Here is a 20642-nt window from a genome sequence, read left to right on the forward strand (position 1 = left end):
TAGTATGTAGAAGATACATATAAAGTTAATTTGTTATGTGAAGATCAGAATACTGAGTGACAAAAAGTGATAAGTTCATAAGATTATTTAAGTGGGAGCCATAGCAAGAACTAATAGAGAAGAGTCATTACTTCCTAATTTTTATGCATGATTTCAATGTACTCATTTAGTTGTTGTATCATAGTTGAATTATCTGACGGTGTGTAAGATAAGGCCCTACTGATGAATGCATTTTCTTTTTCTTTTTCATTTTTCTGTTTTTTTTGCTGAAATGGTGTATGCCTTGTTATTATTTAATTCTCTTGTTGATGATATTAGCAAGTGTTGCTTGGGGGAAAAGTGCACAGGATTTAGAACCCAGTTTAGTTTTAGTAATTGCTGACTACATGCTGAAAAGAGGGAAGATTCTTGTTCAGGAAAAACAGAAAATGAATATTTTCATATAGGCTAGGTTAATATCAGAGGTGATGTTATTCAATGAAATTAGTCTGGCTAAGCCTATGGAGTTTAGAGTTACCTAAAAGGAAAATCTTTGGGAACACCATAAAACCAGTCATTCTTGTCTCAGACAAGCATGAAAATTAAGAAACCTCTACACAGATCTAATCTAGTTAAGGTGAGAATGTTGGGTAAAAGAACAGAGTAAAAGATGAGCTTATGCATGCAAGTACAGTAGTGCCGTCCAGGACAAATTGGGTTGGAATAGTACATTTGATGCATGTCTCTTTGGCTAGGTTCATTGATGACCTAGATTGAACGTTAGGGTGCCAACCTGAAACCAGAGAGCACTATCGAGGTCGTTCGGGTCAGCTCCAACCGAACTCTCCAATGCGCAACTTAGCAGGTCTCGATTTGGGGTTGAGATTAAAAATACAAATTCAGTGGCTGGATAGTCCTAAATGGAACCTGAATTGAAATTTAACATGGGTATTTAACAGAGGGCCAACTGTAACGTGAGCAATTATTGATTCTTTATTTTTGCTTCCTTGCTCTGGGAATTCGAGGAAAATTGAGGACGAATCAAGAAAAGGCATATTGGTTTCCTGTGTAATGATATTAATCTTGATTTCCATTTTTCATGTTTCATATATTCCTCGTGTTTGCAGTGGACAGCGCTCTTCGTACGTTTGGCAGCGAAGAAGAAGCACTAAATTATCTACTTGGACAACCCAATGCAAATGCAGTCGAACAAGCGAATCCTTCTGTTCTGCCACCCGACACTCATGGAACAGATGGATTAGGTGCAGAGCACGACATAGGATCCAATCCTGAAGGCGGCGGTGCCGGTCAGTCAACCCAAGACGATATGTTGGAGCGGGACATGGAGATGGAGGACCAACTTACTGAGGGACTGCAAAACGCAGATGCTTACTCAGACTATGACATTGAAGTCACGAAAGAAGGTGAAGCTATAATCGAGTACTTGGCTTTGTTGAGTTCTGCAGAGAATGTCGATAAAGTCTCATCTCTCCAGTGAAATGTCTTAGATGTTCATGGCCTACAAGCATACCCCTTCTGTATAGTCTATCTTAAGCACTTGATTATGCTAAATATGAAGATAGATGAGGTTTCTTACCTAGTTCATGCTAACAAGATCGTTCGCGTATAATCTAATCATGTCTTTTAATTTATTCGTCTCGTTTGAAGTAACCTTCTCACTTAGTTAGAAGTTATTATTATTTTTTTTCTTTTTTGTAACAAAGAGGTGCTCTCGGCCTTGATTTCCACCATAAACAAGGCCCGTTCACGAGGTACTTACAAATTACTCACTTCGACGAAAAAAAGAAAGAAAAGAAAATTCTCATGGTACATTTTATAGGCTTTGTTTGGTTCAGTTGATTATGGACGACGGAATGTACAATCACTTAAGAGTTATTTTTCAAAATGAAATTTATTTATATGTATACTGATCGAATATTATCATTAATATATGTAAATTTTGAAATAATAGGTAGGGATGGATTTTCTTGTCTGTTGTTGTTGTCATCGAATCTCAGACAAATATTTGGATTATGTTGCTGTTACGATGTCAAATGTAACAATGTTATGGACTTGTATACTTCAATATTATTTCAAAAAATCTCAATATATTATTGTTTCAAAGCTCTTATAAAACTAATAATATACAAATCTACCCCTACCGTTTGAATAACTATACATACACTCTTGAAAATATCAACATTATTATACAAATTATTTGACTGTCATAGATAATTTCTGTAATTATACAAAAAAATATGGACGATTTGTGTAAACAGATCATGAATCAAGTATGTAAATGTAATTAACCTAAATGATTTGTCGAATACTATATGCCCCATAGTTTTTTGGCCACTAATTTGAATAAAACGTTTAGGCCATATTTTCTGATTGGGATGAGATAAATACGATATAAATTAAATAATGATTAAAATGGAGATATGTCTGGATGGAATTATTCAATAATATGTTTATCATTTTAGTACATATTTTAAATTCTCTATTTTACATATTTACTTTCATAACATACAATGGTTTAAAAGTAAAATTGCATTCGGACCCATAAATAAGACAAGAAAACTAATTCAGATATCACCTAAAATTTCTTCTCTCTCATTAATGATTATTGCATACAAATATATATAATATTATAATATTAATAATACTATTTATTATTTATATTAACCACTCTTCTATTGCTGGTAGAATATGTACTCCCCGTTTTAGGTTTTCTTTTTTTAGTTTTAAAAACGAAAATTAAAAAAATTGTATTTTATGCATTTTCCCCCTCAGTCGCCCACCACTGTCTCTCTCTCTCTCTCTCTCCTCTTTCTCTGTCTCTCTCTCCATGCCAAAGAGACACAGTCCACCAAGAGAGAGGGGGAGTGTCGTGCCCACTACTTGTCATTTTTTAGTAGAATCGGCCACCGGAGGTAAGAGTATGGGAGCTTTTGGGCTCTACCAGAGCTGAATGTTTTGTTTTGTGCACAATCATTATTGGGACAATACCAAATTGGATAAAACAATCATTATTGTCTTGTCTTTGCACAAAAATGGGACAATACCAAATTGGAGAGAGAAAGGTGGTTGGGAGAATAAATGCTGTCAGACATTAATTAGGACACAGTCGGAAATATATGAAGTTCAGCAGTGACAAGTTGGACATTGAGAATGCAACTTTTCGGACATTAATGGAAGAAAAATACAATCCCAACAGCAATTCACAATTTGCGCAGCTCATGAAACAAACTTGAACCAAAAAACAATATATGCAACAATAAATGGACTGTAGAACTTCCAGATGGGAAAAATGAGACTTTCCTTTGAACATCACAAGGAATTGTAGTCCTCTACACATAAAGATAATATTGATTTGAATAGAAGGTATTTCTCTAAAACATACTGTAAATTTACAGAGTAATTTGATTATCTATGATTAAATGGAAACAAAAGGGCCATACTCATAGACGCTAACTGCTGACAGCTCGAGCTCAGCGATGGGTGTGGAAACGAACACTCCTCAGCCATCTGCAGTGTTGACAATACTTTTTTTTCCAAAAAATAGTCTAAAATTCAAGTTGCATGCTCTATATTGATAGCAGGGGGATACTCGATGTCTGTAACCATTGTTATCTTTCCCCCTTGAAAACTGTCGGCCTCTGCCGCTGCCTCTGCGTCTGCTTTTGGTTCTTCCTTGGGAAGAGCATTGCAGTGAATAGTATGAGAAACTGGTCTTTCTTCATGGAACAATCTGCAGAGAAATTTGGGTACTTAAAGCAACTGTAAAAGCAGCATATGCTTAGCTGGTGCAGTGAAACCATTTGCATTATGTGACTGACGAGACGAGATCCCCAGCCCACTGACATAGCATGGTTATTACAGCAAGAACTAACAATAACAGTGAATGTAAAATAGCAAACTCAAATGACTTTCCTTGACGGTGCCATGGTGATTGTTGTGATTCACAGACCTAAAGCGTTGAAATAAGTGAAACTACACAAGAAAGACGCATCATGCTCAGTTGCATATGCAAAATGCTGGACAGAGAAGAATGTATTTTGTTGAAATACCTGTTCATATCACTTTTCATTAGTTCATTGAAATATATCTATTCATATCACATCATTTTTCAGATAAAAAGATTCCACCTCAGAAACAAAGTGGCAGCCTTTTAAGGTAATACACGGGAATTGTGTGGTGGCACTTTCATTTACGTGCCATGCCAGCACAGATACAATGGGAAAAATGAAAACTCAACACTTGCTATATTCAATATTTTTGGAATTCGTTTTCTCACCACACGCTACCTTTTTCTATTAAAAAGCCAAATTTCATTGGGTAATGACATAAGATTGTGCTTTTGCATAATAGACAATAATATGCTTATAGATACACTAAATGCTATAAACTTGAGTACAATCAAGTCAAGAGTACTTATCCAGACAACAAGATAAGAGACTGAACATAAGCCTCAACTTTGCCAAGCTTGGTGATTCAAAGGGTGGACATTAACTTACCATTAGTACAATTAGTAACATATACTCATCTGAGAAAAATTATCTGGCTAATTTGAATCAATTACCAGCCGATAAGATTTAAAGAATTTGTAAGTACAGAGATCGGCACCATCGAATGCAATCAGGAAAGAGAAATATTGTAAGAATGTGTGTCTAAGGAGTAGGTTATACTGTCACCTGATCGCACATGCAGACACACCCCATCATGCACAAATTCATATATATATATATATAAGAGAGAGAGAGAGAGTCAGTCTTACGGGTGCTTGCAAAGTGTCGGGCACTGAAATGTTAGTGCATACTTGCATGTTGACAACTCTGTGATCGAACTTATCATTGCTCTGGGCTCAGAACAGACAAACCTGACCTGAAATTAAAGTCCAAGAGAGATATAGTAATCCAAAGTGACGGATAGGAGGTTGAAAAATACAAGATTGAATACCCACTTCTGTTTGGCGGGGTTCATTTGTTAAATCGCAGAGAGTTCCATTCGTAAAGATATGAGCATGATACCTGAATACGTAAAAGTATAGTATGGTTATCCAGAGAACAATTTCCTTTCAGTTTATACAACAATAGTGTGTCTCTGGGGCTGTCCCTCTAATTTGTAAAACAGAAATCCATACCTTTGTGATGCATCTTTTGAGCGAGGATCCTTCAATGTGGATAAATCAGAAAGATTTTGATTGTTAGCCTCTGTAGCTTCAGCGTCATATACTCCCAAGATAAACTCTTGAACCACCTATAAGACATTAAATGCGGAACCTTTTGCTTACACCATTACAGAACAGTAACAAGAACGACACAAAGACATAATAGTCCAAGAGTCGCAATATATATACATAGATATAGAACAAAAGAGTTAGTTAATCCTAAAATTAAATAATCAGCATAAGCAACAAGTTACAAGAATAGTTAAAACACAAGGCCAACTTGGAGACCATTCTCATGTAAACCTATATGTGGGCTTTTATTTCTGAGGGCAACAATAACAGCTGAAAGACATGGTATTCTGGAAATTGAAGCAGCAAGGAAATTCAATATCTAAAGAATGTCAAGGAAATGTTGTGCATGCAATTTAGAGTCAAGAAAAGGCCTACCTTCTCACCCTCCAAATGAATTTGCCGCAACCGATTTTGATAACAGAACTCATATGACCACCATCCCTCTTGCTGCAGTCAAGTATTTGGACAATGTGAGCCTTTCCAATATGATAAACGAGGCAGCATAGTACAAAGAAATAAACTAACCAAATTAACTGATGCCATTAACAACAAATGAATTTTAAGTAATTTATGACTTCATCCCTTTCTAGCGTTCTATATTTTTCTTCTTTGTTTTGATATTGAAAATTTTACCCTGATAAAGCATCGATCTTTCAGCACTTCTAGGAGCTCATCTGGGGTCTTCAATTTCATACGTGTTTCAGACTCCACAATCATGCTACTTATATTCTGTTGAGCAACAACTTTTCCACTCTTCGATTTCTCCACTTTAGGCAAAAAACAGAGAAACTTTTCTCCATTTTTGTTGGGCATAACAATAGACTCTTGGTCATCATCCTGAAAATTAGAGAATTAGCCACCCAACAATCACATAATCAAAATACCAAACATCAATACATCTCCAGATGCTATTCAGGGTTTATTCTTTTTCTCAATTCACAAGAACTTACTTTGTGGCAATTGCATGGAACAAGCGTATAGAACCATTGAAAAAATGCCATTGTCCAATGATAGAGGGAAAACCATACACCAGAAAAAGATCCATGTGACACGATGGAAGGGAAAGGATGACCTATTTGGTGACAGTCTACCAAGTGAATGGGCAAAATGCTTGATTTGAATGAATATTAAATTGGGATATTCTTAGTGTATACGTTATTTATTAAATGGTAACACAATAAAACCAATTAAAGATAATCAATAGTTTAGCATGTTACCTAGTCAAGCAGAAACAAAATAATCAAATAACTCAATGCTTGCAACATGCTTTTTCACATGAGAATATGCTGATGCTATCACACAGCATACAAAAAGGGAGTGCATCCCATTTGCAGATTTCTCATAAAGATCTACATCCTATGTGATAGCACAAAAGCAAAATAGCATAAATCCAAGCGCAGATATTTAAGTACGTATCGTAAAGCATGTGGCAAAGTGGAGAAGAGCTCTAAGTATCTACCAGGCAACATACATACTCTCTTGTGCTCTTGGAAAGCCAAGGTGATGGTTGAGCCAACCTATTGTTTGCAAATCTTAATTCCTGCTCATAGAGGTTCACACTACTTTTTCTGGTCATTGTTCCGTGACCGAAAGCAACTATTGCCTTTCAGATAAAATGCTTTATCACCAGCTTTTTTATTTCATATATATTGAAGAACTGCAAACAAAATCCTTCCCTGCACTCTATGAGTCCATTCATTAGTTCAAGGCCTTGAGACACCCCAGGGAAGACATGCAGGGCGGACGGTACAGTTTTGTGAAAAATGATTGGGGCATGAATACCTTTTAGGAGTTTTTTAGTTATAGTAGTATCTCTAATGAAATAAAGAATACTCATGGGAAATGAAACCCATACCATCCTTATATTGGTAACCTTGAAGAGAACTTTTATCTTGACAAAGAACTTGATCAAAAAGAGTGAAGATTTCCAAGAAGTTGACAGTTCAGGATAATCTTTTATTCCTAAGAAAGAACAAATAGGGAATTTCCCTGAGCGATTGAATTACCACATTTGATGCGGTATAATGTACCATGTTTCTGGCCAAACATTAAAATATGAATCACGGTTAAAAACATTAGTACTATGTCTCATCCATACAAAATGAGCTGCTCAGTTTTCATGAGTTTTATCTACACCAGTGATGAAATTTTTTGACGCACTTGTCTCTTGCTTGAATTCATACAGAGACAATAATAAGACTAGCGAGTTTCAAGACACTACTCAAACTCAAAGAAAAAAGAAAATGGGAATACCTCTCAAGTGTTTTGCTAGGTAGTTATAATAGTAATGACTCCATATCGAAAATTCTAAGCTTATGAAATAAAATTATATTACAAATAAACTAAATGATAATCCAATAGTCACAATGTCACTTACTGGATGGAAAGGTGAGTCTTCTGGATGGAACTCAATTTTGAATTTTGGTTCCCGGGAGCTCCGACCAAATGTACCGCCTAAAAATGAAAGAAACTACGTGAAAGAAAAAGAATAGTTGCACTAAAAACCTAATCGAAGGAAATGTTATATCAAGTTACTATGGTAAGAGTATTTGTGTTTCCAAACCTACTTTCAACCTAGTTACAACGCTCAGCAAATTGCAGTATATATATGTGGGTTCTTAAGATATATTATACCAGTGATCTTAGACACTAATCCTCCAATCTACCATAATATAAACTAGTGCTTTAAGTTATTTAAAAGAATAACCATGCAGATTCAGTATCCAACCCCTGTTCAGGTGTTTGCTTTATAGTTCATCTTTAGTTGTATATCCTTCCAATATCATTTCATTAAGACTCCCGTTTGTAAATTCTATAATCAAAGTAAGTCTATGGGTGATAATTCGCTAATTCATTTGCTCCATACAGTTTTGCAGAAAATCCAGAAAATCCAGACAATCCACATGAATTGGCAATCCATATTTGAGCTAATACAAAAAAACGCAGTAAAAATCTTTACATCCTATTCGCATAGTCCCAATACTACGCTTGAACTTCTATCAAGATTCTAAGTTCTCTCCGCCGGAAGTAACCCAAAGCATCGTACAATTCAAATTCATAATATTCTTTTCCCTACCAGCTGTGGGAATTCAGCGCATTGAAAATTCAACACCACTAAAATCTGTCACCAGTCAGTAATTTAAAATTTTCCAATACCTGTATGAGCTGGGATGAGCTGATCAGATAAGACAAAGTCGGAAAAGAGAACGGCGGCGAAAAGTACGGGCACCCACCACCATGTATGTCTCATGTTTTCGGTACTTTCCTCGGGAAATTGAAATCCTCTGCAACCCTAATTTTATTCTTTGGCCCCAAATGAAGACGATGACCAGAGGAGACCAAGTGGGTATCGACTGTGCTTGTAGTGATGGAATCGCACACCATCAAACCAATAGTAATCAGCCATGTCAAGTGTTGACTGACCAGTCATGGTCAAAGTTTTGTTAATTTACACACCATGAAAGAGAAAAAAGAAAAAAGTGGAGAAATTTAAAATAAAAAATTATAATGTACTTAGAGGTGTTTGCAATAATTTCTACGAACTGCATTGGGTCTAAAGTGGGCTTGTCAAAATTCGACACCCGCCCCATCAAGAAAAGTTTAGATCCTGAACTAGAGACTTATCGATTGGACTCAATTAATATTTTTACAATATTAAAATATATATTATTTAAAATTAATATTATCATAACGTTATAAATATGAGATAATAATATTATTGAAAGGTTAGTATATTTTTGTAAATTATATGTGCATATATTGGGGATTGAAATATTAAAATATGTATTGCTTATATAAACATCAAAATGTTTATAAAGTATTTATATCATTATTTTAATTTATAAAAATATCAAGTTTATGTATTATATGTAAATAGGAAAAATGCAAGCAATCATCTCATTGTGATATTATAAATGAGCAAATTACTTTCTAAGAAAAAAAAAATAGTAATTTACTTCCTTGCATTTTAAAAAATGTAGCAATTTACTGCCTTGTATATTTCAAAATGAAGCAATTTACCTCTTATACTTTTTAAGATGAAGCAATTTACTCCTTGTTTAAGGATGTAGATTGCTTTATCTTAAAAAGTATATGGGGATAAATTATTATTATTTTTGGGATAATTTGCTCATTGCAATATCACATAAAGATAAATTGCATTAAACCCTATGTACATATGAATAAAAGATAAACTATTGTCCTTTAATTTTATCCAACATTAGGTAGGCCCATTGTTTTTATCAAGTTCTTTAAGTTTGAAAATTGATTGAATTTAGTCATTCGATGGTTGAAAATTTGCTTTTTGGCTGGAAAAAGTGACATGATAGTTCAGTTGGACATTTTTTGGGATTCTTAATCGGATATGACTATAGACATGAGTTGGAAGATATCTTGGACATGGTTTGGAGGGAATAAATGTCTCTTTTTCCTTAAAAACACACTTTTTAATCAACAAAAGATATTTTCTTCTCTTCAAACTTGCACAAAACATTTCTCTCCCTTCTTCTTAGCTGCAACATGTCCATGGAAATACCTCTTTTTTGCTACTGTGGAAAGATAACAATGATTAGGACTTCTTGGACTAACAAACCCCAAGAAGGAGGTCCCACTCTTGTCAAGATTAGAAGGTAATATGCTCAAAGTTTTTCTCTTGTCAGTCTATTTCATTTTATTTTCTTGATTTTTTTGAATTTTTTCTTAAATTTTTTCAGAGAGAGAAGGGTGAGTTTTTTGCTTGGAAAGATCCACCGATATATGTTCGAGCAAAAATTATACTTTTTAAACTGCTTGCAAGATGCTCTCGATTTGAAGATGAAATTTAAAAAGTATTCTCCAAATCACAAAACATTTCCAGCAACAAGGTTGTGTATCATCAACCAAAATACATCCGGTGTTTGAGCAAAAACAAGAATACTGGTTTACATTGATCTTGAACTTCCTTATTCTTGAGTTGGCTTTTCACCTTCTATAAAAGGTGTTGGCTTTCTGATATTGAACTCCTTTTGGCATTGTTTGAATTGCTCAAACATTGTTGGTGCTATTGTTGTAGTTTTTGGAGCCAACTTGAAAGCAGAGGTTGGTGGGATATATCCCTGAACAAGCTTAAATTAATATACAAGTGAACCAAGATATAGAACAACCAAGAAGATGACTTACACTCATATTCTTCTATGCACGACAACATCATTTCCTTCCTGCATGTGCTCTTTCTCTTTTCTTCTCATTTGTCAGAAAACTTTTGAATAATTGACAAACCATTATTCAATTAAAAGAACAAGAATTAGAAATTTAATTCTAATTATACTTTCAGTTTTTGTGGGATATGTTCAACTTCATTCACTTGGCTTGTCGCATGTGTAACAAGTTCATTTGCCGCATCTTTTTAAATAAATTGGGCTTGATTTAATTTATAAATTGGACATATAAATTAAAAGAGAGAGTAGGATTGAATCTTATAATTGGATTAAAAGACATGGACTTTTAATTGATGGGCTTATAATTAAATTGAACTTAATATAAGTCCATTGAACATGGACTTGATCTTTTAAGGCCTAGTGCATTTGTGGCCAAGCCCATGACCCAGTTTGACCTAATTTAGGTCAAAGAGAATGACTTCTCTTTGGAAAGAGGCATGCACGAATTTTTGCCACTTAAGAGTCCTCAAGATTGGCCATATAGAGGTTGTTGAGAGATAATAGAGTTTGTATAAGCTAGGATGTCTATTCTTATTCTCACGTCCCCTCTCCCTCGCACCGCTAAGTTTTTCCTCTCTCTCTCTCTCTACTTCTGTTCTTCTTGACTAATTTGCATCAACATATTCCGCTCAAGAGTGGGGCTGTATGATATACATTAGTAAAAAATATATTAAATTGTAAGGGTAAAAAAATAATTTGATATGTGTGAGACACACTAAGCAAATACAACTCACCACACCATATAATTTCCAACACTACTATAAATACCAAAATATTAATTTTTAAGACAAGTTACTATTCATTGATTCTCTTGAAAACAGCACCCCTTTTCGGAAATTGCATTTCATCTGGAGTGCAATTGTGTTGTGGTAAAAATTTCGACTTTATCCTTTAGCAAAAAAATCCTCGACCACATCAAGAGAGAATCAATAGATTCCTTTTTGGGAGCGATTCATCCTTCCTGAATGTAGCATACAACTCTCCGTTGTACTGCGCTCTCCAAGCTTGTTTCCCCCCTTCTTCTTTACCCCGGTAAGTCTTTGTGAAATAACTCCACTGAGAAGAAAAAATAAGGCATTAGGAGACTCTCCTGGCCCAACTCTGTTCAATAAGTAGAACGCATTAGCCGTTCGTTCTCAGGTTAGGCAGTAAGGGTCGGAGAAGGGCAATCACTCATTCTTAAAACCATCGTTCTTAAGACTAAAGAGTTGAGTGAAAAGGGGGGGGGGGGGAAAGACCAAAGAGTCGGGTGGAAAGGGGGGGGAAGGCTCTCCGTTCCTGGTTCTCCTGTAGCTGGAACCTCCAGAACCACAAGAATCTTTAATTAGAATGGGATTCCAACTCAGCACCTTTTGAGTGAGATTTTGAGAAGAGTTGCTCTTTGGAGAGCACAGTACGATGAAAGTTGTAAGCTGTGGGGGGGGGGGGGGGGAGTTATTGTCTATCGTTGGCCTCTATGGTAGAATCAATCGGAGGACATGAGAGGCGGTGGTTTACCCTGCGGCGGATGTCAGCGGTTTGAGCCGTTTATCTCCAACTCATGAACTTAGCTGAAGAAAGCTATATGATAGCAGCAAAATTAATCGAGGACAAAATTAACGGACCAATTTTTTTCTCCTTATTGTCATGCATATAATCAATATATTAAGAATATTGTAATTTCTAATAAAATATTATATATTATTTGTACAGTTCCACCAGCTTTTTAATATTTTATTTCTAGCAATATTCAAATCTTTGTTCCATTTCTTCTAAATAAGTAAACAATTTAACCTTCCTAAAGATTATATAGTTTAAATTTATTCCATTAAACCCCTCATCTTCTTATAGATGTCGTTTTCTATAGCATCCCTAAATTGAATTATCTAAAAAAAATCTCATATTCTATGTTAATAAACATAATATTTCAAATATATATCTTCTTATATTTGTCAAATATAATTTTCTAATATCTCTATTCATTTTTCATCAATTTCTCACTATTATAGCAACTAATTAAATAGATATAATCAATTATAGAAGTAATTAAATCTAATAAATTAAGTAATCTAACTCATTAACTATAACATCCCTAATTTAATTGAGATATCTATCCAATCTCTAATTTAAAAATAATTAAACTCATAAAAATTTTCGATTAAATATTAAATCTAATAGTATAAGTTATATTTAATCAATGCAATAATCAAATAATATAATTACATAAATTATAATAATTAAAATAAAATTCTTACCCTTATCTCGTCTTCTCGCAATAGTAAAATATGTATAGTGAAAAAGTGTGTCTGCAGTGTGTACTTGAAGTTTGTGCATGTGTTTGTGTTTACTAAGGTGGGGAGCCGCCCCATCCTCATCCATTATTTATTTTTTAAATATTTTTAAAATATTCATTATGTTTCTCCTATTTTTTTTAAATTTAATTTTTTATAAATATTTTATAAAGCTTCAGCTTACTCCAATCAAATTTTAATACGATCAAAATTTAAAACTATAATTTATTCATTCATTAATTAATTTTTTTAAATATTTATGAATTAATTCCACAATTATATATTAAAATCTTTAGATGTCGAAGTCCGTCGCTAAATTTTATAGTGTTGAATTACAACGTATGAAGATTAAATCAACAAATTACATCCCTACTAATTCTTGATGGTATATTTGCCTTTTCCATCTTTGGCCATGCTTATCATCTTTTGTCTAGGAGAAGTTTGTGACAAGATAGAGAATAAAAATATATCAAAAGGATAAAAAAGGAAAGAGCATCTTTTAAAGAAAGGGAGGGTTGCGAGGGGGGTAATTGTAAACACTAATAGAAAGGCTGTATTTTTGGATAATTATATTCACATCCTCTGATATATGATTTATTTATATATCGTTCTTATTTTTTGAATAATTCAACATGTACCCATAAAAAACACCAATATGAATTATACGAATCATTCATATTTTCTGAAAAATAACATAAATACCTCCCGAAAACATCAATATCACTACAAACTATCACTATTTTTCTACTGTCGAAATTGATTTACATAATTATGTAAAAATATAGGGATGATTTGTGTAAATAAATTATAAACTGAGGGTCCATATTTTTTATGGGGAAGAATTAGGTGACTTGCAAGTGATGCAAACTTTGGTGGAAAAAGAAAAGTGTCCCAACCATATAAATTCCTTCAACTTTGATCACATGTTCTCACACCCATTCATTGGTGTACCAAAGATTCTATCCTCTTTTCTACCCATCACCCACAATTTCTTCATCAATTTTAATTTGATTATTCCTATTCCTCACACACTGAAGGTGTCCTATGTGTTGAGTAATAATATTTATTTTATTAAATTATAGGACTCCCATACTTGTACAAAAATTTCAACTATATCTACTCAAATTTCCCATCTTAAATTATTTTTATCGACGAAAAAATACAATTTAGGCCCATGTGATATTGCAAATGTTCAAATACCCCCTATGAAAAACAAATTAGCAATTTACCGTCATGTGTCTTTTTTTTTAAATGCAGCAGTTTACCCCCTGTGTTTTTTAAAATTAAGTAATTTACTTCCCTAAACAGGGGTAAATCGCTTTGTTTTAAAAAATAAAGGGGGTAAATTGTATTATTTTTTTCACAGAGAGAAAATTTACTTATTTACAATATCACATAAAGATAAATTGCGTTAAACCCTTTTGAATTATAAATACTTTGGAAACCATCATAAATTAAAAAAGCAGCCGTAAATTAATAGAAATTATTTACCATTGAAAAAGTAAAGCGCCGACTTCGTAGAGGGGCTGAATCGCTCACCTGCTCGTCGCCACCAAAACTCCGACGCAGTATGGAGAAAAGAGGAGTTGTAACTATGGGGCAGTCTCAACAGAGAAAATGAAGACCTTCATAAAGAAGGAACTGGATTTTTTAAATCAGGTGATATATGAGACAAAATATTATGGGGAAAAATGCAAGCAATCACCTTGTGATATCGCAAATGAGTAAATTATCCCTTTATGAAAAATAAATAGCGATTTACCTCTCTATATTTTCTAAAAATACAACAATTTACCCGCTTATGAAAAATAAATAGCGATTTACATCTCTATATTTTTTAAAAATACAACAATTTTACCCCCTATGATTTTTAAAATGAAGCAATTTACCTACCTCCCTGCATAAGGAGGTAAATTGCTTCATTTTAACAAGTACAGGTGGGTAAATTGCTATATTTTTTTTCATAAGGGATAATGTGCTCATTTTTAATATCATAGGATGTAAATTGTTATTCACCCAAATATTATGTATGTGGGAAGTGGAGGACGGAAAATGGTTTGGTTAGATACAGACCGCCCCGTCCCCTGACAGAGTCCCAGGGCGGCCTTGAGTTTTTTTTTTGTTTTGGCCACAAACCCAACTCGAATTAGATTCTTTCAATTTTTTTATATATTTTATTATAATTGTAAAATATATTTATACATAGATGAAAAAATATGCATATATTTTACTTATATTTACATATAATACATAAACTTAATATTTTTATAAATTAAAATAACATATAAATAGTTTATGGACATTTTAATGCATATATAAGTAACATACATTTTAAAAAGTTCAATATTTTAAAGTCTAAAATATGTACATATAAATTTATAAAAAAAATATTTTAATAATATTATTATTTCATATTTATAAAGTTATTATAGTATATTTAAAAAAATATATTTTTTTAATATTTTAAAAAATATAAAATCAGATCTACCAAATACAAACGTTTTGAATATCTGGGTCAGGTCCGAAATTCAAATTTTTTTTGAATCCACATTGTTTGCAATGATGTTAAGAGTTTTCATTTCAATTCTTTTGTCAAACATCAAATTCTATACACTCAATGTCTTAATTGTAAGATGCTTTTGACTCCAATAAAAATTTAAGCAAATAATTGGCCCTTAATAAATAATGTATTACCAAAAATATATTGTTAAATTTTTAATTTTGCTTTCCTTTTGCCTTTTTGATTTTTTTGTAAACCAATCCCAAAGAGAGAAGTTCCTAATTTTTTAAAAAATATACTTTTTATTACTTTTAAAAGAATAAAAATAATAATAATGTCAAATAATTATTTTATTGAAAGTTTAATGCTAAAAGAGTTTGGAATAGACAAATCTAATAAAAATCACAACATAAAAATGAGTACAATAAATTTCAGAGTTGCAAAAAAAAAAAAAAGAAAGATGAGAAAAAGGTTAGTTAAGAAGTAGTCGTCAAATCAAACATGACCGTTGGCAATGGTAATAGAGATGACGTTCCCCACAATCTTGGAATACACGGAAATCCGGACCCACGTTCGTGTTGTCCCATTACCAACATTGTCAGAAAATAAACAAATAAATCCCACTTTAAATTATTAAATGAAAAATGATGCAGGCTTTCCTCTCTCTCTCTCTCTTTTTTTTTTTTTTTTTTATTTTGTTAATCTTTTGTGTGGCTTTTACGTGGACCTGGCAAGAACTCTTTTCTTGTTCTCGGCAATTTTTTGTGGTCTTCTTCCCATCCATTACCTGCAACCACATAATCCATTCAAGAAACCTGCCAAATTTCTTGATTATCCCGCAAAAACCCAACAAAAATTTTGAATAAAGATGCAGATAAGTTTCTCATTCCATTCGTGTTACCGTAATTTACTGTCCCATATCTTTTGTTGAGCAGAGAAGCCAGGAAACTTTGCTTGTAGCTGAATAAAGGTTTTTATACTTATCTTCATTTCTGTACAAATCTCTGAATTGGGCGTTAAGGGAAGGGAATCTTGTTTTCTATTTTATTATAGAATTGTTTTACATTTCTTGGTTCTTTTTATTTTTTTTTTGTTGGATTTTGGTGGGATTTGGTGAAGGATTTAGCTCAGGTTTCTGGATAAATATTCAGGTTCTTGAGTTTTGTTTCCATAGTTTTGGGAATTGGGTGTTTTTCGATTTCTGGTGGGATTTTTTGTTCTTTCATTTGTTGTATTTGTGTTGAAATTTTGTGGGATTTATCTCAGATTTCTTGGTACATATTGGGGTTTTCGGTTTATGGTTGATTTGATTGATATATAGGGTTTTTTTTTTTTTCGTGTTTATTGGGGTTGTTTGATGCACTTCTACAACAGGGAATTTGAAGCTAATTATTAGACATTGAAATAAATTGAGCTGGGATACCGTAGAAGTTAGCTTGAATTGTCTGTTGTTGAATATCAAGGTTTGGTAGTTTGAGATCTTGGGATTTAGCATGGGGAAACAGAGTGGAAAGAATAAGAAATCTCATGGAGATAAATCGGGTGAATCGAATTTCAGGCATGCTAAGGCGAATGAGAATGGCGGAAGAACTTATGACAAGGACACAGCCGTATTCATTTTGATGTCGCAGGAGTTGAAGGATGAAGGAAATAGGTTATTTCAGAAGAGGGACTATGAAGGTGCCATGTTGAAGTATGAGAAAGCCATAAAGTTGCTTCCGAGGAACCACATAGATGTATCCTATCTTAGGAGTAATATGGCTGCATGCCATATGCAGTTGGGTATTAGTGAGTATCCGAGGGCGATCCATGAGTGCAATTTGGCTCTTGAAGTCACGCCGAAGTACAGTAAGGCACTATTGAAGAGAGCTAGGTGTTATGAAGCATTGAACAGGCTAGATTTGGCACTGAGAGATGTTGGCACAGTGCTGAAGATTGAACCGAACAATCTCATGGCAATTGAAATTGCAGAAAGGGTGAAAAAAACAATCGAGAGACAGGGTTCAAGGGAAAATGAAATTCCTATGGATTTGGTGCCGTTACCTGAGTATTTGGAGCCACCTCCTTTACCTCAACCCAAAGTACCGAAAGAGAAAGCACGGAAAAAGAAAAGCAACAATGTAGAGGAGAAGAGAGTTGATGGGAAGGCTGAGGAAAGTAAGGACGAGAAAGGAAGAGATGAGAAGGAAAGTAAGGACGAGAAAGAAAGAGATGAGAAGGAAAGAAAGGACGAGAAAGAAAGACATGAGAAGGAACGAAAGGACGAGAAAAAAAGAGATGAGAAGGAACGTAAGGAGGAGAAAAAAAGAGATGACAAGGAACATAAGGGCGAGAAAAGAAAAAATGAGAAGGAAAATAAGGATGAGAAAGGAAGAGCTGAGAAGGAAGTTAAAAGAAAAACTGGAGGAGAAAAACCTGATCTTCATGTTGTAATGAGGAAAACTGAGGATGAGGTAGAGGAAAAGAAAACCGAGGACAAGTTGGTCGTGGAGGAAGAAAAGTTAAGTAATAGCACAGAGGAAGAGCCTAAACGAACAGTGAAATTAGTATTTGGAGAAGACATAAGATGGGCTAAGATTCCTTTCAACTGCAACTTTATGAAACTTAGGGAAATTATTTCTGAACGGTTTCCCACCTCTAAGGCTGTTCTGGTTAAGTATAGGGATCAAGAAGGTGATTTGGTTACCATCACCAATACAGAAGAACTGAGGATGGCTGAAGCATCTGCAGAGCATTGTTCTGTGAAGCTGTATGTCGTTGAAGTTAAGCCAGATCAAGATACTCTATTTAAAAAGGTTAGAAAGGGTGAAGTAGAAGACAATCTTAAGATGAGAAATATTACTCAAAATGGACAAATAGGAAAAAGAAAGGAAGTACCCAGTGAGTCAGCTTGTATAAGTGATTGGATCATTCAGTTTGCGCAATTCTTCAAGAATTATGTTGGATTTGATGTTGATGCTTATATTGATCTCCATGAGATTGGAATGAAGCTCTATTCAGATGCTATGGAAGACACAGTCACTAGTGAAGAGGCTCAAGTCCTTTTCAGCTCTGCCGCAGAGAAATTCCAGGAGATGGCAGCTCTAGCCTTGTTCAACTGTGGAAATGTTTATATGTCCAGGGCAAGAAAGAGGTTATATTTTACAGAAGATTCTTCCAGAGAATCTGTGTTCAGACAGGTCAAGTCTTCATATGATTGGGCGCAGACGGAGTATACTAAAGCGGGAAAAAAATATGAGGAAGCTCTAAAAATTAAACCAGATTTCTATGAAGCTGTTCTTGCTCTTGGGCAGCAACAGTTTGAGCAGGCAAAACTCTCTTGGTATTATGCAATTGGCAATGATGTCGATCTGGAATCATGGCCTTCAACAGAAGTCCTTGAGCTTTACAACAAGGCTGAGGAAAACATGGAAAAGGGAATGCAGATGTGGGAGGATGCAGAGGAAAAACGTGTAATTGAGTTTTCCCAACCAAATAAAATTGAACCTCTGTTGCAGAAAATGAAACTGGACAAGTTGTTGAAACATGTGTCAGCAGATGAAGCCGCAGAGCAGGCTGCAAACATTCGGTCTCAGATACATGTATTATGGGGCACCATTCTATATGAAAGATCGATTATGGAGTTCAAACTAGGACTTCCTGTGTGGCACGAGTGTCTTGAGGTTGCTATTGAAAAATTTGAACTTGCTGGTGCTTCTTCTACCGATATTGCTGTTATGATAAAGAATCATTGTTCCAATGACACGGCACTAGAAGGTAATATATTCGTATGGTTTATGAATATCTTGCCGATTTTGTATAAAAAGATGAAAGCAACAAAGTGTTTAATCATTCTGAACTCTTAATGTGCTTGCAGGTGTAGGATTCAACATTGACGAAATAGTACAGGCATGGAATGAAATGTATGAAGCAAAAAAGTGGCAGAGCAGCGTTCCCTCATTCCGATTAGAGCCACTACTTCGGCGACGAGTTTCAAAACTCTATCATGTCCTGGAACATGCATAGGTGCTCCTGTTGATGTAGCATAGAGGAAATACCCAGAAGAGCTTTCTGGTTACCAAGAATTTTTGCCTTTTGTGTTTGTGGTGAGTATGAGCTTGCTAATAATCTTGACTGGTATCTTTACTGATATTATGTTTTCTGTTTTATCCCAAATCTAAGATAAGAAGAAATTTAAGAGACATTATGCTAAGATAGGTGCTAATAAAATGCTTATGGAAAAGAGTTTAGAGCCTTTGGCCATTGAATTGAATGAAACAACAGCCATAATACCTCATCACTAAGTATCAGGCGAATATAGAATTTATAGCATCATTGCGAGTGTTAAACAATTTTTACCTGGAATGTAGCTCTGGAGCTTCTTCATTTCCTGAATTTTTTTTTTGGGGTGCATAATAAGCTATGTTCTGTAGAGGGAACCTGTGTGAAGTGCAAGAATTAAAAAGTAGATCTTCAGAGGCTGTTCATTTGATCACCCATGGTATATATTGACATATGGAGATTTTAGAAAACAAAAAGTTGCTCTGCGATGATATTAAGAATTGCATGCACTTCTGGAAATTGATAGTATAATGATATCTGAGACTTTTACCATGTCAACTCTATCTAAAACCCCATGCCCGATTAAATGAGAGCTTATATTGTGACGAAGGAATTATAAACAAAGTGAGGTGATATAGTCTTCCTATGTTAGTAATTGGCACCAAGTGTGTAGTTGAATAAGAAGTAAGTTCTAGATGGAGATTATACTCTTGGAATGGTGAAGTTAGTCCTCCTAAATGACACCCAAATTATAACTAATGTTGATTGCAGTATATTCAGAATTCAGGAGACGTATCACAAAGGAGGAAAACATGAGAATGTGATGATATATAGGTCAAGTAAAGATGCAGATTATTGGATACACGTTACTAAGTATCTGACCTCACTAAGGATTATTATGGTCAACTTCAGATAAGAAAGACTTGAATGATTCAGGAATTGTAGGAAGTTTAAGAGATCAAGTCGCTCATTGTTGGTCTTCACAAGTGAAAGACGACGTACCACCCAACCATTTCACCCGAATTTTTACTTTTCCTTGGTCTGTGTTTCCTCAACGACTCAGCTTAGGAACTTCAGCTTTTTCCCTGATAGTCCCTGTGTCTTCTCAAATCTATCCACCGTTAAGTTGAAAGGGAAGATTGCCTAGGTGGTTTTGGGACATAACGAAATTGACAAGCAGATGAGTAGATGTACATGGATGCTCTAGTTTGCTTCTACATGATTAGCGGAAAGACAAAGAGAACATACATAACGAGGAGTGACATTTAAAGTACTTGGTACATCAACGAGCTAACTGGAGAATAAGAACTAACTTGGCGAACTTGCAAATATGAATTGAAAGATAAATGAGTTAAATCAGGAAATCTACAGCTATATTTTGTTTAGATATTTTGGATGGTTTGACTCGCGTTCTT

General features: G+C 34.3%; 3 protein-coding genes across 3 annotated transcripts in view; 2 read left to right on the plus strand and 1 right to left on the minus strand.

Moving 5' to 3' along the window:
* LOC105166500 (NEDD8 ultimate buster 1) overlaps positions 1-1654 on the plus strand; it is a 7691-nt gene extending 6037 nt beyond the window's left edge. Inside the window, exon 11 of the mRNA XM_020695264.1 lies at positions 1107-1654. Coding sequence (XP_020550923.1) covers positions 1107-1477 — 371 coding nt within the window. The 3' untranslated portion in view covers positions 1478-1654. The remainder of the gene's footprint in view (positions 1-1106) is intronic.
* On the minus strand, positions 3277-8573 carry LOC105166423 (protein OS-9 homolog). Its single transcript, XM_011085765.2, has 8 exons — positions 8378-8573; positions 7599-7675; positions 5855-6058; positions 5597-5668; positions 5123-5238; positions 4943-5009; positions 4757-4863; positions 3277-3730 (listed from the first exon to the last, which is right to left on the minus strand). The coding sequence occupies exons 1-8, from the start codon at positions 8469-8471 to the stop codon at positions 3553-3555; spliced, it is 915 nt and encodes a 304-aa protein (XP_011084067.1). The 5' UTR covers positions 8472-8573; the 3' UTR covers positions 3277-3552.
* Positions 15892-20642, plus strand: part of LOC105166424 (HSP-interacting protein-like) — a 6310-nt gene continuing 1559 nt past the window's right edge. Inside the window, exons 1-3 of the mRNA XM_011085768.2 lie at positions 15892-16156; positions 16561-18942; positions 19043-19271. Coding sequence (XP_011084070.1) covers positions 16680-18942; positions 19043-19191 — 2412 coding nt within the window. The 5' untranslated portion in view covers positions 15892-16156; positions 16561-16679 and the 3' untranslated portion in view covers positions 19192-19271. The remainder of the gene's footprint in view (positions 16157-16560; positions 18943-19042; positions 19272-20642) is intronic.

The sequence above is a fragment of the Sesamum indicum genome, linkage group LG7 (genome assembly GCF_000512975.1).
Source record: "Sesamum indicum cultivar Zhongzhi No. 13 linkage group LG7, S_indicum_v1.0, whole genome shotgun sequence".
Classification (NCBI taxonomy): Eukaryota; Viridiplantae; Streptophyta; class Magnoliopsida; order Lamiales; family Pedaliaceae; genus Sesamum; species Sesamum indicum.